This window comes from Aotus nancymaae, unplaced genomic scaffold (genome assembly GCF_030222135.1).
Source record: "Aotus nancymaae isolate 86718 unplaced genomic scaffold, 86718_ANA_hifiasm-v0.15.2.pri h1tg000003l, whole genome shotgun sequence".
NCBI classification, from domain to species: Eukaryota; Metazoa; Chordata; class Mammalia; order Primates; family Aotidae; genus Aotus; species Aotus nancymaae.
Window position 1 is genome coordinate 21,509,715 of NW_026988414.1, and position 24,140 is coordinate 21,533,854.

General features: G+C 42.1%; 1 protein-coding gene across 1 annotated transcript in view; it reads left to right on the forward strand.

Moving 5' to 3' along the window:
- Positions 1-12,081, forward strand: part of TXNDC8 (thioredoxin domain containing 8) — a 43,267-nt gene extending 31,186 nt beyond the window's left edge. Inside the window, exons 6-7 of the mRNA XM_064375447.1 lie at positions 10,685-10,750; positions 11,985-12,081. Coding sequence (XP_064231517.1) covers positions 10,685-10,750; positions 11,985-12,047 — 129 coding nt within the window. The 3' untranslated portion in view covers positions 12,048-12,081. The remainder of the gene's footprint in view (positions 1-10,684; positions 10,751-11,984) is intronic.
- The last annotated feature ends 12,059 nt before the right edge of the window (positions 12,082-24,140 follow it).

Consider the following 24,140-nt stretch of genomic DNA (forward strand, 5'->3'; position numbering starts at 1 on the left):
GGCTGTGGCAAGTGTAGGATCAAATCTTACCTTTATTTAAATTTTTGATATTTTGTTCATCATGTATTTTTTTGCATTGGGTTTTAATACTTTAATATAATACTTATTAAAATAATATTTATCTTGATTACTGAGGTTTTGGGAGCTACGCTTTAAATTTTTTACCCCAGTCCCTGTCCTGCTCTTTGCCTCTGAATTTTAAGTTGTTGAAATATAGGAGTGATTTGTTTGGTGATTCACCAGGAGGACTTACAAGACTCAGTTGCAAGTTATATTCATAGCTAAGATTTTGTACAGCAAAGAATACAGAGTAAATGCAGCAGAAAAAAAAAAAGATACGCATTGATGGTGTCCAGAAAGGTTCAGCAGAGACATCTGATATTTTTCCTTGTTAGACACATAGGAGTGCTCTTTCTCTAGCAATGAACTTCAGGTACCTGTGTGGTATGGCCCTACTTAGGGACACCACTTTAATCTCAGGGACTGAGGTCTTTGTGGAAGTAGGGGGGTAGTTGTCACATACACATGTCTTGTGCAAACATTGCTACACAACAGGTCATGGCAGTAGAAACTCAGAACTCCAACAACAAAACCAGGGGCATATCATCAATATTGATGTTTATGCAAAGAAACTTGACATGCCAGCATGGCATGGTCCATCACTCCAGCGATATATAACAAAGTTGTCAATCACTAACACAAAGAACACTTGAAGGGACACATTTCTGGGGGATGGTGAAGGGTCAAACATAGTTATCTTGGAGACACACAAGAACAACCAGAGCTGCTACATTCACTCTTTTCTCCCAAGGAGTCATGTGGCTAATCACAATATCACCTTTATTATAAGTAGTCATGATGCTAAACTGTACTCATTGAAGAATGTGGCTAGGAACTCTGTCAGCAGGCTTCCTACTATTCCCTTAAAGCCTAGACCTTGAGGTGGCCCATCTGTGAGAGAATCTGGGGCTGCAGAGAAGAAATTTACCTGCACAGGTAAAAGAGGTATTATTGCTTTGCACAACTATCAAACCCCAAAAGTGAGAATAGAGTGTGATGGCCTTCCAGATCTATCTGGGCAGGTTTGAGCCCATTTCCCATGTATTTTTCAGAAAGACAGTGGGAAGACAGCAAACCTGTCCCTTGAGCAGAGCATCCCCAAAAAGAGAGGATAGGCACGAGCTCATTCCTTTGTGTCAGCTTAACAGATATGCTCACCTCTAAACTTGGGGAGAAGTAAGTAAAGGAATATAGGAAATGAATATTTTCTCAATACTGGGCATTTGAGCAGATTTTCTGGTGGAAACATGAGAACAAGTGTATGAGCCATTGAAGGTAATGGCCCCCGAATCATGTTTATCTCTGAGAATAAAGTTCCATCCCACACTTCCAGTAATGGGAAAATGACATCTCCTCTGGTCAGAGTCCAAAATCACTTTTCCTGTTCAAGGTGTGGCTTGAGATGAATTCCCACAACATTAGATGCACACCCTTTTGCCCTTCCACAGAAAGCCACATTGTACTGAGTATCTAACTCTTAGGCAGTTATATGAAGCCTCGACAACTTCAGTCGATGTCACAGAATAAAAGTTGGTGAACAGTCCAAGGGCCAAATCTCACCCTCCACTTGTTTTTGTAAATAAACTTTCACTGCAGCACAGCCATGCCCATTTGTTTATGAATTGTCACTAGCTGCTGTAGCATTACAACAGCAAATTTGGGTCGTTGCAACGGAGATCAAGTGGTCTGCAAGGCCTAAAATTGGTATTATCTGACATTTACAGAAAAAAGTTTGTCAAACCCTAAAACAAAAGAAAAGCACTCTTGCATTATTTATGCCACCAATGCTCAAAGAATCAGATCTGTAAGCAGAGTTTCTAAATCAGCTACAAGAAAATGAAAGTAAATTTGTATTTTGCTGATACCACAGTATTAGAACAAGTTGAGAAGAAGGCCAGTATAGATAAGAAAAGAAATTAACACTGTTTTTATAGGCTTTTGTTCTTGAATTCAAGTGCATATAAATTCAAGCTGCTTGCCTTTGATTTAGCTCCTTCAAAAACTTTAATTGAGCCCTTGCAATTGCAAAACCTGCCTTGCGTCTTGTGAAAGTCAAAGGGGAAGTGTTCAAATACCTGCAACAAGATGCAGATGGCTCTGGGGAAGAGATGGGTGTGGAGGAGTCAGAGAAAGGGGCCCAGATAGGATCAAACAGTACTTAATGTTGCCCACTTCTCCATAGAAGATGAAGGAATTTTAAACAATTCTATTAGACATATTCTTTTCATCTTATTCATGCCATTTAATGCTTTAGCAAAGACCTCTTTTAAAAAAGAGAATATAATATCATTATAAATTACAAACATTATACTGTACTGGCCAGGCACAGTGGCTCACACCTGTAATCTCAGCACTTTGGAAGGCCAACACAGGCAGATCACTTGAGGTTAGGAGTTCGAGACCAGCCTAGCCAACATTGTGAAACCCCGTCTCTTCTAAAAATACAAAAAAATTAGCCTGTGTGATGGCACATATCTATAATCCCAGCTACTCGGGAGTCCAAGGAAGAAGAATCACTTGGACCCAGGAGGCAGAAGTTGCAGTGAGCCAAGATTGTACCACTGCACTCTAGGCTGAGTGACAGGGCAAGACTCTGTCTCGTTCTCTTGATGTCAGCAAACCAGAGGTTATAATTTTCCTTAGCAGTTATTACTAGGGTTGCAGCAGTACATGAGAAATGAAGGCATTGAGGAGAGAGAAATAAACTTGCTCCCTTGATACTTCAGAGTGGAACATGCCTTTGAGAGGCATAACCCAGCATCAGAATAAAATGAGAAAATATTGTGAACCCTGAATATCTGAGACAGGTCTCAGTTAATTTAGAAAGTTTATTTTGCCAAGGTTGAAGACACTGATCCATGATACAGCCTCAGGAGTCCTGATGACATGTGCCCAGGTGGTCAGAGCACAGCTTGGTTTTATACATGTTAGGGAGACATGAGACATCAATCAACATATGTAAATGAACATTGGTTCAGTCCAGAAAGGCTGGACAACTCAAAGTGCAGAGGGGGCTTCCCCCTCTCCTCACAGGTAGATAAAAGAGAAATGGTTGCATTCTTTGAGTTTCTGATTAGCCTTTCCAAAGGAGGCAATCAGATATGCATTTATATCAGTGAGCAGAGGAGTAACTTTGAATAGAATGGGAGACAGGTTTGCCGTAAGAAGTTCTCAGCTTGACTTTTCCCTTTAGCTTAGTGATTTTGGGGTCCCAAGATTTAACATTTACCCCCTTTTCTATTTAAAAATCTTTTGGAGAAAGCATTTTAGAAGGAAATGAGTCTGGTCTCAGCTTTCATCTGATCTCTCATGGCTAAGATGGTTTATTCCTAGATAGGTAGGTACCAAGTTATTAGGAAAGCTCATTTTTAGCAGCTTGTGAAGTCTTACATCCTACGAAAAGAAAATAGGGGGAGGAGGGGAACAAAACAACAACAAACAGAAGAACAACAGATAGTGTTATTCTGACACTGGGACCCATATGCTGGTCTTGCATCAGTGTGCCTTTGAAGTCAATGATTAGTTTATAGGGAGCTGAACTTATTTTATCTCTCAAAATTGGCGCTTACAATCTCACATACCCACATCTTTTATGATAGTTGCTGGGCCTTGAGGAGTTGAATAGCTTTAATTTTTGGCCCTGTGTCTCAGAAATGTAGTTTATTTTGATTAGCATCTTCTACCAGGCCTGAAGATGAGGCTTTAATTAATGTCAATGTTTAAGATTTAGCAGGATTTGGTGTCCTTTTTAGACCCAGGAGTCAAAGCTCTGTAACTCAATATCACAAGGACTTTAAAAGCACATACAGAAAGATACATGGATGTAGCAATCTTAATTTAAAAATTTTTTTTATTTCAGTTTTTTCTAAGCAAACCGAAGCTTAATAATAATGACATAGGAATTGTTTCAATGAAACATAAAATCTGTTAGGTCAGTTACCAAAGGACAAAACAAAAGCCCTTCTCCACAGCACAGCATATTATGTGGGAAGAAAATATTTCCTTTAACTCTTTAAGAAAACATTGTTGACATCAGACCACAACAAATAGAACTCAAGGGAAAAAGAAACTTATATGAGCTGAAAAGAAGTTGAAGGAGAGTTTACTTAATTGTGACCTTTAAAAAGGGGGAAGAAAACAAAAAGGGTGAGATGCAATAAAAATTGAACTGTGACTTAAAAACATTTTAAATATCAAGAGGAAATCAATCCCTTAAGGAAATTTCATTGTTCTAACCAATTATTTAGTGTATAAGTGTTTTTTACATCAAATCCAAACTCTAGAAAGACCATTATAATTTCCCTTTAATTGTAAACAACTTGATCTTATAAAAGTTTTTATTTTTATTTTTTTAATTATCTTATTGTGTCTTACACAGACCATAAAGGAAACAACTCAGGTGAAAATCAGCAAAATTTACATCATAAAGTATGGAGAGAAAATATCTGGTGTGCTAGAGGGAAATTAAAATGGATTTAATTGCCAATTAAACAAAAAATTATAGAAATTATAAAGGCCTTTCAGATATACACATGCACACACACACACACACACACACACACACAGATCCTATAATTTAGGAACTCTATAGTTTGCAGATGGACCCTAGGGTTCTTTTTTCCTTAATGTAAATGTGCACAGAGACCATATTTTATTTTACATAAACTCTGGCAAGTAGAGGTGCCATAAAATCTATGGAGTGCTTGAAAGGGGAGTCATTCTCCTTGTTTTCTCCTCATTCTTAGATTATTGGTTTCCCACTTTTTTTTCTTAATAAAAGAAACTGAGCTGTGGCCTAGGGTTTTGGGTGACCAACTGAGCTGTGGCCTAGGGTTTTGGGAGTGCTGCTTGTAAGCAGGACTCCACAGTGTGTCACCACTGAGTTGTTTCTACCCTTTTACATGCCTCAGTTTCTCCAGAGTTCTATTATCTCTGAAAGGGCTCAAAACACTGGGTAATCAGCCCCTATATGTGTTTCCTGGATGAGCCTTTTTAAAAATTAATTTTTAGTCCAGGAGCTGTATCTCATGCCTGTAATCCCAGCACCTTGGGAGGCTGAGCTGGGATCACCTGAGGTCAGGAGTTCAAGACTAGCCTGGCCAACATGATGAAATCCCATCTCTACTAAAAATACAAAAAAATTAGCCAGGCATGGTGGTGCATGCCTATAATTCCAGCCACTAGGGAGGCTGAGGCAGGAGAATTGCTTGAACATGGGAGGAAGAGGTTGCAGTAAGCTGAGATTGCGCCACTGCACTCCATCTCCATAAAAATAAATAAATTAATTAATTTAATTTTTGTTGAGAATTTCTCTGTAGGGCTGCTGCATGTCATGAGGGGGTCAACCCCCCAGACACTCCCACAAGGCCCCTGGTCCCCTAGGGGCACCTTTCAGCTAGGAAGAACAAAGGTTTCTCTTCAGAGCTAAGAAAATTCAGTCTCTTATAACAAGTTTTCATAGGTAACAGCAAATGCACACAGACAAGCCAAATCAAGATTAATTTTAGGAGAAAAAGCAATGGAGAAGACCCTTTAGAATGCCTATCTGAACTAGAATTAGGATCCTTAAACAACAACTTCCTAGGAGAAAAAAATTAAATAACAGTCAAGGCCACTTCCTGTAAACTGTGCTATCCCTAACTTTGTAGTTCTCATTTGCCATTACACACACCAAGGTCAAAATCTCTCACAGTACAAGATCATTTCTGGTACCCCCAAAGCCAAGGACGTCAGGTCATGCAATACAGGAAAACAAAGCTTTAGACCTAAGAAGAATCTTCCCATGACTCTTGAAACTTTACAAAGAAAACAGAACACCTCAAAAGGGGTGAATGGCACTTTTGTTCTGAATTCTTTAAAGGGGTTCAAGTCATTAGAAGCCTTCTCTAGACTTTTTTGGTACTGCATGTGGCAAAGGGGAAGGAGTTATGTGGTAAAAGAAAAGTACACAAAAGAACTTTTTTAAAAAAGACAGGACACAAACACAGAAACCAAGCACATGGTTTTCTGTTTTATTTTTCCTATTTTGCAGCTGCAAGGAATTTTAGCCCAATTAGAGAGACCTTGTTACCCATAATTTGGAATTCTCACTCAGATTTGACCAAGTCGGGTAGAGCTGGTCAAATCTCATGGGAGAAAGAAAAGAAAAGACAACAACAACAAAAAAACCCAACAATGTGATCTCTGAGCACTCTAATGGTAAGGAGAAATTAAGACCAGCTGGTTGTTAACTGTAGCCAAGACAAAACCCCAATTCAGCTACTTACCTACGGATGAGTTTTGGGCTGAAGAAGCAGGATAAAAATCAAACTGTCTTCCCTGTTGGGAGCAACCTGAGACTCTAATAGAGGAGTTACCTGCCTTCCATCGTCGTGAAAGCAGGAAATGTTGCCTGCCTTGTTGGAAGCACGTAAAACTCCAAAAAAGGGAATTGTGCAGCAAAATAGATCTTGACCAAATTTGGGGAGATCAGGGATTCTCTGGAGTGGGGTGAGCCCAGACCTCAGCAAATTGTCCTATTGGTTTGAGCCATAAAGTTAGCTCATGATGGTACCAAGCACCAATAGGAGATTTGCCAAAGGTCAGGGGTACCTCCACTCAGAATCCCTTTGTGGTTGCCAAATGTGAACCCCAAACATCTGAGACAGGTCTCAGTTAATTTAGAAAGTTTATTTTGTCAAGGTTGAGAATGTGTACCTGTGACACAGCCTTGGGAGGTTCCAATGACATGTGCCCAAGGTGGTTAGAACATAGCTTGCTTTTATATATTTTAGGGAGATAGGAGACATCAATCAACATATATAACATGAACATGGGTTCAGTCCAGAAAGGTGGGACAACTTGAAGCTGGGAGGGGTCTTCCAGGTCATAGGTAGATAAAAGACAAATGGTTGCATTCTTTTGAGCTTCTGATTAGCCTTTCCAAAGGGGACAATCAGATATGCATTTATGTCAGGGAGCAGAGAGGTAACTTTGAAAAGAATAGGAGGCAGGTTTGCCCTAAGCAGTTCCCAGCTTGACTTTTCCCTTTAGCTTAGTGATTTTGGGGCCCCAAGATTTATTTTCCTCTCACAACACTTTTGGGCAGAAAATACATACATCTCTCTTCAAAAGAAAGCGACCTGTGAAATAAGCTCTTATCAATAAGTTGCTCCTTATCCATTAACTCCAACTATTAAGTTCCTATATGCAAAGCCCAATGCTGGATAGGGAGACTGGAATGTAACATTTCCCTTTGGCAAACAAGACAAAGAATAAGAAAGGTAATACCTAATCACTGAAACTTAGCTCAGTTCAGACCTACAGTCATCAACAGTACACCTACTCTGTGTAAGGTACTAGATTAGATACTAAAACTATAAGGCCAGGCACTGTAATTTATGCCTGTAATCCCAGAACTTTGCAAGGCAAGGCTGGAGGATCGTTTGGGGCCAGAAGTTTGAGACCAGCCTGGGTAAGACAGCAAGACCTCAACTTTATAAAAAATTTAAAAATAATTTAAAAAAAAAAAAAAGGCCAGTGTATTGGTGTATGCTTGTAGTCCTAGCTATTCAGGAGGCTGAGGTGGGAGGATCACTTCAGCCCTGGGGTTCAAGGCTGCAATGAACTATGATTGCATCACTGCACTCTAGCCTGGGTGGCAGAGTGAGATCCCAACTGTAAAATAAATAAATAAATAAATATATGGAGAAAAATTTCAGGTACAGTCTTCATCCTTGGTGTAGTGGGAAGGATAGATGACAAAAATTAGTTAACACTGGGATGCCCAGAGTACTATGAGATCACAGGGAAAAGGTTCAAGGAAGTCTTCATGAGTTACTTAAACCATCTTGAAGGATGGTTAAGATTAGCAAGTGAGAAAAGATGACAGGAAGCAGAGTTATAAAATAACATGGGTATATGTCAGAAATTATTTGAATAATAACAGAACAATAGTAAAAAGTTATCCCTAGCATGTAGAGTACAGCCCGACTAGGGTCGTGGGATGTCCCCTAGCGCTGTACTGAGGGCTTGGATGAGAGAAATAAGGAGACAAGACATCAAAGGCCTGGATAAAAGCAGCTGGCCTCAGGGGACCAATGCCACTCACAAGCGGAGACAGGCGAGGCCCTAAGCATCCAGGCACATCTGTATTTATTAGGTATAGGTTAGGGGGAAGGGTTGTGAGCGAGGTCATCTTAAGGATAGTGATAAAGTCAAGACAAGCACATGAGTGATAAGCAAGGGGTCCCCCCCACATTAAGTCACCGAGGCAAGGAGACGGGTAGTGCGCAGTGAGGAGGGTGCAGTGTGCAACATCTCTTATCTAGGGGCAGGCAACTTCTAAGGATTTCTATGGGAGGAGTCTTTGAGTCATCAGCACAGTAGCAAGAGAGCTGACAGGGTATACAGCCACCTAGGCATAATTACACTGGAGGGGTTTTAAGTCGTCGGATGTTCACTGGATTGCCAACCAGAGACCAGCTTTCCACAAGAACTGGACACAAGATACTACAACTCCCTTACAGGAGGAGTGACTCTTGCTCCAAGCCTGCCATACAGCGGGTATCTTTACAATACTGAACGCTGCCGCCTGGGCCAGCCTGCCATGTAGCACATGCCCTTTCAGGGAGGGGTACTACAGCCCGAGCCCTTGATTCCTGTCCTGGTATGGCTGGTTTTTTCCCTAGTACATGCTCCGCACTGTGTCTGCTCTTGACACTCCTCTGACTACAAACTAAGATATGATTATATAAAAGGATTAAATAAAAGGAAATAAATGAGCAGTAAGTTATTCTTCAGGCACTAATTGTGCCGGGGGTCTGCTTAGCTCTCCTTCCTCGGTGCCCAGAAAGGAGGTTACCCACAGTAGCGATGAGCTCATGAGAGGATTTTGTCAGTTTTGGTCACAGTAAGTGTGACTCATAGTAGGCATTTATAAAGTATTCGTTAAATGAACAAAAGGATCCAAGTTCAGGGTTTATGGCAAGAAGCAACAGGGAGGGAGACAGGACAAAACTAGGGAGACCTTGAAAGAAGCTTGGATTGTGTGGGGGAAAACTGAAGATGTTTAAAAAGAAGGATGGCATGCCTGGATTTGTGGTTTTGAGCTTCAGGAGTGAGAAAGGACCTAAGTGGCACAAGGCTGGAGACCGAGAGAGACAAGTTCTGTAGCCATTGCTAAAGTCGGGTGAAAGCTGACCAAGGTAAAACGTGGAATTTAGTAGTGAACTTGTCACCTAAAGCCATCAGAATTGTTAACATGAAAAAGACTGGCAATATCAAGCGTTGTCAAGGATGCAGAGCTGGAACTAGAACATTCATCCTCTGCTGGTAGAGTGTAAATTGAAAATATATGCAGGCCGGGCATGGTGGTTCATGCCTATAATCCCAGCACTTTGGGAGCCTGAGGTAAGCAGATCACTTGAGGTCAGGAGTTTGAGACCAGTCTGGCCAAATGGTGAAACCGCATCTCTACTAAAATACAAAAATTAACCAGGAGTGATGGCGGGAGGCTGAGGTGGGAGAATCACCTGAATCCGGGAGGTGGAGTTTGCAGTGAGCTGAGACATTGGCACTCCAGACTGGGCGACAGAGAGAGACTCTGAAAAAAAGAAAGAAAGAAAGAAAAGAAAGAGGGAGAAAGGGAGGGAGGGAGGGGAAAGAAAGAAGGAAGGAAAGAGAAACATATGCAGTGTAATTTCACAAACTGTTGGGTACCTTCTACTGAAGCAGAACCCACAATCCCACTTTTAGGTATACAACAGAAATTAGTGCTTATGTACCCCCAAAGATGTCCCTACAAAGATATGGACAAGAACATCCACAGTAAAACAATTTTTCATAGCTAAAATGGATAAACTGTGTTATATTCATGCAACGGAATACCAAAGAAACACTGAAAAGTAACTGTAGTTTCACTATCCAGATAAGTCTTACAAACATCATATTGAGTGAAAGATGCCAGACACAGAAGACTACATATAAATCAGTGCACCATATTCCGCACCCCCCAAATTTTTTTTGAGACAGAGTCTCACTCTGTCACCCAGGCTAGAATGCAGTGGTGTGATCATGGCTCACTTCAATCTCCACCTCCTGGGTTCAAACAATTCTCATACCTCAGCCTCCCGAGTAGCTGTGATTACAGGTGTGCACCAACACACCTGGCTAATTTTTGTATTTTTAGTAGAGATTTTTAGGGGTTTTGCCATGTTGGCCAGGCTGGTTTCAAACTCCTGACCTCAAGTGATCCACCCGCCTCGGCCTCCCAAGGTGCTCAGATTACAAGTATGAGCCACTGCACCTGGCCTTCCATCTTTAAAAGTCCAAAAACAGGGAAAATGAATGTATCATGCTTCCTGCCAATCCTGGTCATTCAGGTAGCCAAGCCCTGCCTATGTTCCCACCAGGAATTCTTATTTCTACACCAGCTCTGACCTCAGATTTCTCAGAGGATTATGAAACTCCCTTCATGCCCTAGAACCACCATCCAGCTGCCACGTAAGTCTTAGCAAAGAGAAACTTTTGCAGATCCTTTCTCACACCTTCCTCCCCTGGCCAAGGTCAAAAGAACTGGTTATAAGGGAGATGGTTACAAACCAGGCAACTCAGCTAAATCATGAAATTCTGCACCCACACTTAGGTAACCTTATTCTCAAGAATCAAAAGAATAATTTGCTGTTACAGAAGTGGAGTCATGAGCAACCCGGTAAGTGAAATGGGATCAAGGTAGAGCTGCAAATCTGGGGTTTACTTTGAAGGAATAAATATAATGAAACACTCAGACAGAATGCTGCTGCCTGGAGAAGCAGAAGCCTTAGATGTAGGGATGGTTTCTCCCAGAAGCACACTGACCACTGAAGTTAATTCTAGACTTTTACAGACTCTGCCCCAAAGTCCTAATGACATTCCTGGTGCAGCCTCCTTACTGGAAACTCAAGTTTCCACCCAATCCCAACTTCACACTCTTCCTTGTCTTCAATCACCTAATATATTTAGCATTAAAGTCTTTGACTTCCATATTTCATCAAACATAAAACAGTTGTGAAAGATGCATTATTATTTATATACCACTAAAGAGTTTTCAAGTGAAATATGACATACCACCCACTGTGAAATGCATTCACATTCAGAGATGTGAACATTTGAAAAGAACATGTACGGGGCAGGGCCCGGTGGCTCACACCTACAATCCCAGCACTTTGGGAGGCCAAGGTGGGTGGATCACCTGAGGTCGGGAGTTCGAGACGAGCCTGACCAACATGGAGAAACCCTGTCTCTACTAAAAACACAAAAAATTAGCCACGTGTGGTGGCAGGTGCCTGTAATCCCAGCTACTTGGGAGGCTGAGGCAGGATAATCACTTGAACCTAGCAGGCAGAGGTTGCAGTGAGCCAAGATCGCACCATTGCATTCCAGCCTGGGCAACAAGAGCAAAACTCTGTCTCAAAAAAAAAAAAAAAAAAGAAAGAAAAGAAGAAGAAGAAAAGAACATTTGCTTCTTAGAATCAGTTAATTATAATACTCTTAACTAGGGAGAAGTCAGGGAAAGAGAAATCCCAAGCCGTTTGATTTCAGGAGATTGTGTATATCAATTAACAAATCCTTAATACCAATATATAAGAGCTCTGAGAAGTTGCAATGATGGAGTTTGTTTATTTCCAGCATCATTATATGTTTTAGATCTTAGATTAAAGAAATAATATGGAGAATTACAGAGATCTGGCAAAGTTTTTTTAGCATAAGTAATTTTGAAAGGATGCCAAATATTAAAATATTATGAATTTGATGTGTTTAATGTGTATTTATATTTCAAGTGTCTTGCAGATGATGGAAATAGGTAGGATTAACTTTTCAATCAGTAATAAAATTCCTTAAAGCCTCAACACTTTTGCAGTACCTCAAATCAATAAATGTTTCACCTTTGTGCATTTTTTGAACAGATTTTTGAATTGTGTGGAGCTGATGCTAAAATATTGGAAGCCAAGATTCAAGAATTAATGTAAGCTGATCTCCAAGACAAAATATACTTGTGACATTTTAAAAGGAAAGAGTAAATGTGTTTGTGTTTTTATTTCCAGTAAATACTGTAGTGTTCTATTGGTCTCTTTCCTAATGCTTTACTGATTGAATACCCAAGTGCAATCTCACCGCACAATTGCTAAAAACTGTTACAATATCAGAGATTGTGTCATTTCCATTCTCCAGCTTGGCCTTCCCACTTTGTCCGACCACACTCCTTGGGCAGTGTTTTTATGACCTTCACAAGAGAGGTCCTGCACAGCTAAGTAATACCAGGTTGTTAAGATTTTCCAGAGATTAGCAAAGATGAAATTCTTCCCAGTGATCAAGGAACAAATAAATGTTGTAATGCCCTTGTGCACTTTGAATACATGAAAGCCTCCCTCCATTCAGCCATTTTTTATGGTTCAAAGTTCTTCTCCAATGCATCTTTTTTTTTTTTTTTTTTTTTTTTTGAGATAGAGTCTTGCTCTGTTGCCCAGCCTGGAGTGCAGTGGCATGATCTCAGCTCAGCAACCTCCACCTACCAGGTTCAAGGATTCTCCTGCCTCAGCCTCCTGCATAGCTAGGATCACAGGTGCATGCCACCACACCCGGTTAATTTTTCTATTTTTAGTAGAAACAGAGTTTCACCATGTTGGCCAGGCTGGTCTCGAACTCCTGACCTGAAGTGATCCTCTCACCTCAGCCTCCCAAAGTGCTGGGATTATAGGCGTGAGCCACCATGCCCGGCCATCATTTTATATTTGAACTGCGGCACTTTTCTCTCTCTCTCTCACTATCTTTCTAAAATTCTCCTGTAAACACACACACACACACACACACACACACACACACACACACACACACACACAAACCAGAAAGTCCTTTTACTGCCTATTAAAAAAAACTAAGATAACTGAGACATTTAGAGCCCACAGGAGATGGCTTTTTCTATACTATACTAATTGTGCCTATACTGAGGCAGATGAAGACTGGAGTCTTAAGTCATAGACAGAGTGGAGCTGGCTTTCCTAGGCATTAACAACTGAGATTTTGACAAAGCATAGGCTCCACATGCTTTTGTAGAATTCTTTAGGGTAGGCAGAGCACAATGTTTCATGCCTGTAATCTCAACACTTTGGGAGGCTGAGACAGGTGAATTGCTTGAGCCTAGGAGTTTGAGACCAGCCTGGGCAACATGGTGAAATGCTATCTCTACAAAAAATAGAAAAATTAGCCAGACATGGTGGTTTGCAGCTGTAGTCCAACTGCTTGGGAGGCTGAGGTGGGAGGATTGCTTGAGACCAGGAATTTGAGACCAGCCTGGGCAACATAGCAAGATTCTGTCTTTATAAAAAAGAAAAAAAAAATACAAAAATTAGCCAAGCATGATAGCTCGAGCCTGTAGTCACAGCTGCTCAGGAGGCCGAGGTGGGAGGATCACTTTCGCCTGGAAGGTGGAGGTTGCAGTGGGCTGAGATCTGCCACTGGACTCCAGCCTGGATAATAGAGCAAGACTCAGTCTCAAAAAAATAAAAATAAAAATAAAATTATTTGGGCTATAGAGGAAATCAGCACATACTAGTTTAAGTGAAAAAGAGAACAAATAGGTATTGAGCGCTTACTCTGACAAATACGAAAATAAAACTCGATTCATGGAATTGAAATGCAGAGATACAACCAGCCTTCACATGAGATTAGAAGCAGGGAGAGGAAAGCTATGGGGGACTCAGGATACTTCCAAGTATTTCTGTCTTCTGCTTTTCATCTGAATCATCCTTTCTGTTGCTACAGATAGATGTCCTTTATTTTCCAGTCTTCGTGCTGGAAAGTAGTCCCTGCTAATAACTCCCAAGTATATATTATCTCTTCCATTCAGGGAACCAGCCAGACTATTCCTTCTTGAACAACCCTAATCAAGGGGCAGGATCACAATAATAAAAGCAATTTTGCTCCTATTACAAGGGTGGGAGCAGAGATGGTGGAAATCCCAGAAAAGCAAGAAGCTGTAAAGACTTAAAATGTTGTGTTCCCTGCAAAAAGTAAACTTTTAAAATAAAGTAACAATGTAAAGCAAAAGTTGTCTGATAAAAATCTGTGCAAATGCACATATATGTTTAGTGCATTTTCTACGCAATATCTTAAACCCTCTGCATTCATCACCTCATTTAACTTCTGCAGCAATCCTGTAAGTTGAATTGTGTTGAGAAATGTTTAACAACTGGTTCTCTGGGAGAGAACAACTGCCTGGTCTGATGTGGTTGCCAATTTCTGTGGTGTAAATACTTCATAGATTTCAAGCTACCCAATGGCATCACTGAGCATGGAGCTGGGAAGAGATGTACACAATAGGCCTTCATGAGCTGGTAAGATTTAGCTGTAGCACACCACTACCTACAATGGAGGTACTACTTTTATCCCTATTTTCTTACACAGAAGAAAACAGACACAAAGAAATTAAATGACTTGCCCAAATTTTACCAGAAAAAATCTGCATTGGACCCCCAGCTCTGTGATGCCAAAGTTAAGACTAAGGGTTCAAGAAAAGTAGTATAGTCAAGCCTATAATATAGGTATGGCATATAATACTGCCATGCTTAATCTTAAATTCTACCAGTCGCACTCACTGCTTAACAAAATTAAGTGTCACAAAACTTCAGATCATCCTGTCTGGTGACCTCATTTTAATAAGACCTCATTTAGAGAGGTTTAGAGTAACATATGTCAATTCGAACTTTGAAAGCTGGTGTCCAAGTTTCTAAACCATAACTGAAATCTACCCAATTATTTGCACCATACTGTATCTAGATTCTCTCTCTCTCTCTCTCTCTACTCCCCTCTCTCTCTCTCCTCGCTCTCTCTCTCTCTCTCTCTCTCCAGGGTGTCGCTCTATTGCCCTGGCTGGAGTACAGTGATGCGATCACAGCTCACTGTAGTCTCGATATCCCAGGCTCAAGTGATCCTCCCACCTCAGCCTCCCAAGTACCTGAAACCAGAGGCATGTGCCACCACACCCAGGTAATTTTTGTATTTTTTGTAGACATGGGGTTTCACCATGTTGCCCAGGCTGGTCTGGATCTCCTAGACTCAAGTGATCTGCCCTCCTTGGCCTCCCAAAGTGCTGGGATTACAGGCATGAGCTACCATGCCTGGCCTGGGGCCTCTTTTTAACCTGCACAAAGAATATTGCAGTTCTTCCATCAGAGCCCATGGGCCCTTTAAGCCAGCAGCCCACTTTACTGCAGCGTGGTAGCCTGCAGTATTCACTGAAGCAAGCCCACCATCTTTCCTGACAGCCTCCTGATTTCTTCCATGTGCACTGAACAACTCGGCAATATCTGCCTCAACCTCCTGACTCCCAAGCACAGTTCTCTCACCTCTCAAAGTCTTCATTAATGACAAAATGCAAAGAAAAAGATGTATCCAGATTTACTGCATCATTTCCTCCTAATGAAGTTAAGAACATTATTTGATCACAACAAAGTCTTTTATCTAGAGTCAGGGATCAGGGCTCATGCCTGTAATCCCAGCCCTTTGAGAGGCTGAGGCAGGAAGACTACTTGAGGCCAGGAGTTTGAGACCAGCCTGGGCAGTGCAGCAAGACCCCATCTCTACAAAACCTAAATATTAGCCAGGCATGGTAGCACATGCCTGTAGTCCCAGCGACTCAGAAGGCTGAGTTGGGTGGATGGCTTGAACCAAGGAGCTTGAGGCTGCAATGAGCCATGATCGTGCCACTACACTTGAGCCTGGGCAACAGAGTGAGAACCTCCTCTCAAAAAAAAAAAAAAAAATTACCTAGCTCTTGCATCTCCAATGAACACAGTTTTAACAAACTGAGAAAGTTCTGACTTGTTAACTTTTATTCACCTAGAATTAACAAATTTAAGTCTAAATTTAAAATCTTCTTCCCCCAACATTTCTATGGGGCGCACTCACCGCTAGTCCTGGAAAAGTGTGAGGTGGGTCAAAAACCAAGTTGGGACCTTCCTCACTTTCACTTTCAGTACCTTTTCACCCAGATTTTCTTCCTCCTAATCTGCTGTCACCACCCAGCACACACTTTATGTCTTATTTCCCCAAAGCCTTTCTTGCTCTTATCAAGATCCAGTCCTCCCATCATTCACTCACTCATTCATCCAACAGTCATTAATGGGGTGGTTTGGTGCTAGCAGTAGGCCCATTCTAGGCATGCATAGAGTATGAATACTCTCCTTGAGATGCTCACACTTCAGCAAGAGACAGGCATGCACAAAGCTAAAGGAATTACGGTAAGAGATGCTCTGGTCAATATTTATGCAAAGGCAAAGTGATATAGAAAGACAGGTAAGACAATTGATTTGCCTGGAGGTTGGCCAGGGAATGGGATTGAATTTCAGTGGCTTCTGGGAAGAGCTGACAGTTAGGCTGGGCTTGAAGACTAGGAGGATCTGTTAGATACCCAAGGGAAGAAAAGGCTGATAACACAACACAGACAAAACAGTGATTTGAAAATGAAGGGTGAGACTGGGCATGGTGGTTCACACCTGTAATCCCAGCACTTTGGGGGACCAAGGTAGGTGGATCATTTGAGGTCAGGAGTTCAAGACCAGCCTGACCAACATGGTGAAACCCCATCTCTACTAAAAACACAAAAATTAGCTGGGTGTGGTGGCACTCGCCTATAGTCCCAGCTACTTGGGAGGCTGAGGCAGGAGAATTGCTTGAACCTGGGAGGTGGAGGTTGCAGTGAGCTGAGATTCCACCACTGCACTCCAGCCTGGGCAACAGAGTGAGACTCTGTCTAAAAAAAAGAAAATGGGGGGTGAAGGGACAATGGCAGAGTCTGCAGTGGCTGGAATTTGGGGAAAATGGAAAAAAGCAACTAATTTCATTAGGCCCTCTAAAAGGTTTAAAGTGCCTCCCTCTCAGAGGTATTTGTTTGCATAGGAGCAAAGTTTAGCACAGAACATTCAGCGTTAGAAAGAGTGATTGGGCATCAGAAGACTTCAGTTCTTATCATAGTCTATCAGCAGCTGTGTTGTTTAAGGTTTGCCAATCTCTCCAAGCCTGAGTTTTCAACACTTAAGAGAAGCTGGAGTAAGGGCTCTAAAAGGCCCACTCATAAATATATTTACAGGCCAGGCATGGTGGCTCATGCCTGTAATCCCAACACTTTGGGAAGCTGAGGCTGGTGGATCACTTGAGGTCAGGAGTTTGAGACCAGTCTGGTCAACATGGCGAAACCCCATCTCTACTAAAATTACAAAATTTAGCCAGGTATGGTGGCACACGCCTGTAATCCCAGCTATTCTGGAGGCTGAAGTGGGATAATCACTTGAACCCAGGAGGTAGAGGCTACAGTGAGCCGAGATCATGCCACTACACTCCAGCCTAGGTGACAGAGTAAGACCCTGTCTCCAAAAAATAAAAAATAAAAATATATCTTCAGTGTGGACCAACTTGTGGTACTATTTCAGAGGAGTGATGCTTGAGCTCAGAAAGAATGTTCTCTGTGCTGCTTTCCCACAGCCTGTGGTGCTCCTATTCAGCCCCACACTTCACAGGAGTGCAGCACCCTCCAGGGTCTATTATAAGACACCACGTGTGGATTGTGAGGAAGCTCAGCGTGGGATTCAGACCCCACTCCTGAGTAAGCACTACTGTGTGGTCCAGTTGTCTAGCTGTTGTCCAAAATCATAGTTAGCAACCTAAATCAGAAGTAGGTCCTGCCTGACACTGTCAAAGGAAAAGAAAATTGTATAGGGCACCATTGAACATACAGGCTAAGCTCATTTAAAAGTTGTCATCCAGGTGCAGTGACTCATGCCTGTAATTCCAGCATTTTGGGAGGCTGAGGTGGGAAGACTGCTTGAGGCCAGGAGAATGAGACCAGCCTGGGCAACATAGTAAAACCCTGTCTCTACAAAAATTTGCCAGGTGTGGTGGTGCACATCTGTAATTCCCAGCTACTCAGGAGTGCAGGAAGATCACCTGAGCCTGGGAGGTCAAGGCTGCAGTGAGCCATAACTGTGCTACTGCACTCCAGCCTGAGTGACAGAGTAAAACACTCTCTCAAAAAGAAAAAAAGAAAAGGCTGAGCTCAATGAAAGAAACTACTCTGTCTCAGTGACGTGGATCATGCCTGTAATCCCAGCACTTTGGGAGACTGAGACGGGTGGATCACCTGAGGTCAGGAGTTTGAGACCAGCCTGGCCAACATGCGAAACCCCACCTCTAATAAAAATACAAAAATTAGCCTGGTGTAGTGGTATAATCCCAGCTACTCAGGAGGCTGAGGCAGGAGAATTGTTTGAGCCTGGGAGGCAGAGGTTGCAGTGAGCCGAGATCGTACCACTGTACTCCAGCCTGGGCAATAGAGTGAGTGAGACTCTGAGAGGAAGAAAAGGAAAAGAAAAGAAAAGAAGAGAAGAGAAAAGAGAAAGGAAGGGAAGGGAGAGAGAGGGAGGGAGGGAGGGAGGAAAGGAGGGAAGGAGGGAGGAAGAGAGAAAGAGTGAGGGAGGAAGGGAGAAGAGGAAGGGAGGAAGGGAGAAGAGGAAAGGAGGAATGGAGAAAGAGACAGAGAAAAAAAGAAGAAATTACTTCAACAAACAAGTTTGCAAAACCCGTCTGAGGAGCAGAATCACTTTCCACACTACATTTGTATGACCGAGCCCCAGTATCAGGCATCCTTTCCTCCAGTGAGAAAGGAGAAGAATTGTTCCAGACAACATGCTTGGATAGAACTTCTTACTCATCTCCAGAAAAAAAACAGTGGACAAAGGCAGTTGGCCTTCGCCATGGGTTAATATTCTGAACTTTGGTCCAGGGTTGGAGGCCTTCCCGAAGCTAGCCCAGCTCAGAACTGTTGCCACCTGGGAATTTTGATTCTCAGTGTGTACAGCAAGGGCAGAAGGTCCTCCTGAAGTCGTTGCCTCCTGAGTACTCTGGCTAGGCAGTAGTGTTCTCAAGGCTCCCAAGCAACCCTGGGAAACTGAAACAGACATGCATTGCCCACGTCTCTGGACCCTCATTTCCCATCTCTGAGCTGTCGATTCAATGTCCATTAAGGTTCTGTGCAGAAGACTGTTCATTCTTCTTCTATGTATGCTATATGTCAAGGACTATACCAAGAGATGTGCCTCAGACTCAATTTACATTGCTCATCTAAGTCTCGCAATGACTGAAGTTGATGTTATCATGATTGCCACTTTGCAGATAAGGAAACTAAGAGTTAGAATTTATCTAAGTTCTCCGCAGCTTGTAAGTGGTGGAGTAGTCATTTGAGAGACTGTTCCAATAACACCATAATGTTACTCCTATATGTAGCCACCTACAGTGGGTGATTCAGGAAGACTCAAAAATTTCTCCTTTCTCCAAAAGACCTCTTCAGTCTCTCTAGCCTCTTCTGATTCCTGTCTCCTATAGAAGAGGAATAAGTTTTAACAGTAGTTTTGCTTAAAGAATAGAGAACAAGTTTTTGAAGACACAGTATATGTAACAGGTCAGCTTTGATTAATTCACTTAGTCAATAAACATTTATTTAACATCTATTATGTACCAGGCATGGATCAAAGCTATTGGGATATAACAGTGAAAAAAAATAAACAAAGATCCTCTACCTTAAGAAACTTACAGTCTAGTGAAAAAAGACAGAAAATAATAAACAAATAAAGAGTAGATTATAATAAAAGGTGACAAGTCCGGCAAAACAAATGAAAACACAACATGGGATAATGAGGATCAGGAATAGCGGGGGTGAAAGCGGCAGGTAAATAAGATGTCAGTTGGCCTCGGTGTGAAACCACTGTTGCAAAATTATAACCGTGAAGATTATTACAGTGATACAGTGAAAGAGAGCTGACCTAACTGACTCCATCTTGCTTCTAACCTCCAAGCTGTCCTTGTTCATTCCTAGGCATAGGCCAAACTAACTTTGGAAGGAACTTAGTTTATAGTTTAACTTTGAAACAAAGACATAATATCCCTTTCCCAAAATAAATACTTTTCCTGCTTTTGGGCTAGTCTACCTTTGCAGGACTAACAAGTTAGCCAAAAGATCAGAAATTATGGTTTAGGGCCGGGCAAGGTGGCTCATGCCTGTAATCCCAGCACCTTGGGAGGCCAAGGCAGGAGGATCATGAGGTCAGGAGTTTGAGACAGACCTGGCCAACATGGCAAAACCCCATCTCTACTAAAAATATAAAAATTAGTCAGGCATGGTGGCGAGTGCCTGAAATCCCAGCTACTTGGGAGGCTGAGGCAGAAGAATCACTTGTACCTGGGAGACAGAGGTTGCAGTGAGGCGAAATTGTGCCATTGCACTCCAGCCTGGTGTCAAGAGCAAGACTCGGTCTCAAAAAAAAAAAAAAAAAAGACAAGAAAAGAAATTACAGATTATGAATCATGCTACTAGAGGCTATAAGATTCTGATCCTCCCCAAATTGTTCCTGGGGATAACATCACTATTGTAAAGCCTACGGTCAGTGCTTGAGATGTTTTGCAAACCCTGCACTTGATGGATCAGCTAGCGCCACCCAGATTGATAAACTGGCTCATCTAGTCTTGTGGTCCCCACCCAGGCACTAACTCAGTGCAGGAAGGCAGCTTCGATTCCCTAAGATTTCATTTCTGACCCAACCAATAAGCACTCTCAACTCACTGACCCCTACCCACCAAAATGTCCTTAAAAACTCCATTCCCCAATTGTTGGGGGGACCAATTTGAGTAATAATAAAACTCCAGTCCCCTGTACAGCTGGCTCTGTGTGAATTACACTCTTTATTGCAATTGTCCTGTCTTGATAAATCAGCTCTGTCTAGGCAGCGGGCAAGGAGAACCTGCGGGGCAGTTACAAGTGGGAAGGTAAGACTTAAACAAAGGTTTTGAGGAGGTAAGAAAATTAGCCAAACTCCATGGAGAGAATGGGAATTGATGCAAAAGGAGCAGCTGGAACAAAGACTCCAAAACAGAGCGTGTCTGGTGTGTGTGAGAGATGGCAAGGAGGACTGGCCAAAGTAGGAGTGAGGGAAAGAGTGCTGGGAGAGGTGCTCACAGAAGTATCTCAGAAGACGAGATCATATAGGGTTTTGCAGGACATCATCAGAACTTTGCTTTTATTTTATGTCAGATTGGGAGCTGGTGAAATTTTGAGCAGAGGAGGGACATTGGTCCAGACAAAGGGAAAACCAGGAGGAGCCTGTTTCAGTAATTCAGGCAAGAATTAATGGAGCTGGCCAGGAGCGGTGACTCACGCCTGTAATCCTAGCACTCTGGGTATTCCCAGCCTCTGCCGGGTGGATCACTTGGGGTCAGGAGTTCGAGACTAGCCTGGTCAACATGGTGAAAATCCCGTCTCTACTAAAGATACAAAATTATCCAGGCATGGTGACACACACCTGTAATCCCAGCTACCCAGGAAACTGAGACATTAGAATTGCTTGAATTCAGGTGACAGAGGTTTCAGTGAGCCAAAATGGGCCACTGCACTTGGCATGGGCAACAGAGCAAGACTCTGGACTTGGTCTCAAAAGAAAAAAAGAATGGAGCTGGAGCTGAGACCTTTATTTACCAGCTACGACATCTATTATTTAACATAATAAATGTTAAATAAATGTTTATTAACTAAATGAATTAATCAAAACTGACCTATTACATATACTGTGTCTTCAAAAACTTGTTCTTTAAGCAAAACTACTAAAATGTTAAAACTCATTCCTCCTCTACAGGAGACAGGAATCAGAAGAGGCTAGAGAGACTGAAGAGGTCTTTTGGAGAAAGGAGAAATTTTTGAGTCTTCTTGAATCACCCAGTGTAGATGACTACATATAGGAGTAACATTATGGTGCTTTTGGAGCAGTTTCTCAAACAAATACTCCGCCACTTACTAGCTGCAGAGAACTTAGACAAATTCTATAGCAGAGGTAATAGCAGAAGTGATGAGAAATGGATTTTTTATACATGTAAATAAATTGGAATTAGATTTCCTGATGGCTTGCCTATGGGGCCCGAGAGAAAGAAAGAGAAATAATACCAAAGATTTTCTTGAGCACTTTGAAGGGTGGAGTTGCCAACCACTCTGACAGACATGGCTGAGAGTGGAGCAGGTTTCTAAGGGAAGATCAGGGTCCAGGTCTGGACATGTTAAGTATGAGGCATCTGCTGGGCATCCAAGTGTTGTCAGTGAATAGGCTGTAGAATGTACATCTGCCATGCAGGAGAGAGGCCTGAGTTGGGGATATAATTTTTTTCTTTGAGTTGGAGTCTCGCTCTGTCACCCAAACTGGAGTACAATGGCACAATTTCAGCTCACTGCAACCTCTGCTTCCCAGGTTCTAGCAATTCTCCTGCCTCAGCCTCCTGAATACGTAGGATTCCAGGCGCATGCCACCATGTTTGGCTCATTTTTGCATTTTTAGTAGAGATGGAGTTTCACCATGTTGGCCAGACTGGTCTTGAAACTCCTGACCTCAAGTGATCCACCCGCCTCGGCCTCCCAAAGTGCTAGGATTACAGACGTGAGCCACCGTGCCCAGCAGGGGATATACACTTAGAAGTAGTCAACACATAAATGTGAAAATCACAAGATTGAATATGACCTTCATGGGAGTGCATGTAGATTGAGATGAGGACCAAGGATCCTGGACACTTCCACATTATGAGTTGGGGGAAGAAGAGAATAACCTACGAAGAAGACTGAGAATTCATGACAAGTGAGGTAGGAGTGTAGTGTCCTAGAAGCCAAGTGAAGAAAGGGTATAGAGGAAGAGGGAGTAACTAACTATACCAAACAATGGATCGGGTACAATGCAGAGTAAGAATCGACCATTAGCTTGAGCAACATGGAGGTCACTGGCAACCTTAATAAGAGACGTTTTAAGGAATGGGATGGGAAACTGATTAGTTGCCTCTGGAACTTGGCTTTTACTATTCAAGAAGACAAATGAAAAGGTGCTGGTGGCCAATTAGGGGAGATGTATTTCCTAAAAGAATTACATTCCAAGGTTTCCTATATTTCCTGTAGGTTCCTGCTGGTTAGAAAGTTGTCCCCTATGTCTGAAGCTGTTTGCCGGGTTCTTGCTTCTTCTCCATCCTCTTGGAAGTGGGGCAGGTTGGGAAGATGAATGATCTTAAGGTTTCCTTTCTTTTTTAGAATCAATCACATTTAAGGCTGAAGAACTTTTGATTTAGGACAGATTTTTCCCTCCAACTTGTCCCAAGACTCATGGAAAACCAAGTACAGTCGGCCCCCTGCAGCTGCAGGTTCCGCATTTTGGATCGAACCAACCGTAGATCAAAAACATTCAGAAAAAAATGTAAAATAACAATAAAAAGTACACAGAAAAAATTACAATATGACAAGTATTTACATACTGTTTACAGTGTATTAGGTATTATAAGTAACCTAGTTAGAGTAATCTAATTATAAGTAATCTGCCATCTATATAGCAGGATGTGCATAAGTTTTCTGTAGATACTAGGCCACTTTAGGTCAGAGACTTGAGCATCCACAGATTTTGCTGTCCTGGGAGTCCTGAAACTAATCACAACATGGAAAACTATATTAAGGCTCCTTGATCTTCCCATTCAATGTTAGCCCAATAGCGGAAGATTAAATTCAGGGAGTTCAAGTCCTTAAGAAAACTGTCACCAAAAGGCTATTCGGCTTATTCTAAATGATAAACAAATAGAACTTAGTTCCTTGAAATCCAAGAATCACTTAATCAGTGTTTGCTTCCACTACAGAAAAGGAAAACTCCAGCAGGGAACACAGGTAGCTTGTCTCTTAATCTGTGTTTAACCTTGAGTTGTCTACACTTTGCTTTAGGACAGTCAGACTGAGACACTCCCATAGGGAAGGAGCATGTCTTCTTACTCCCCTCTAATTCCCTAGTCCAGACCAGTGCACAGACCAGAGGGGGAGACCAAGAAGACTTGGTACCTGGATTGGAGCCTAGAACAGAAAAGGACACTTAAAATGCAAATAAAGTCTGGAGTTTAGTCTAAGGTAATGTACCAATGTCAGTTTCTTAGCTTTGACAAATACAGCATGGTAACTTAAGATGCTAACATCAGGGCCGGGCAATCAGGGCTGGGCACAGTGGCTCATCCCTATA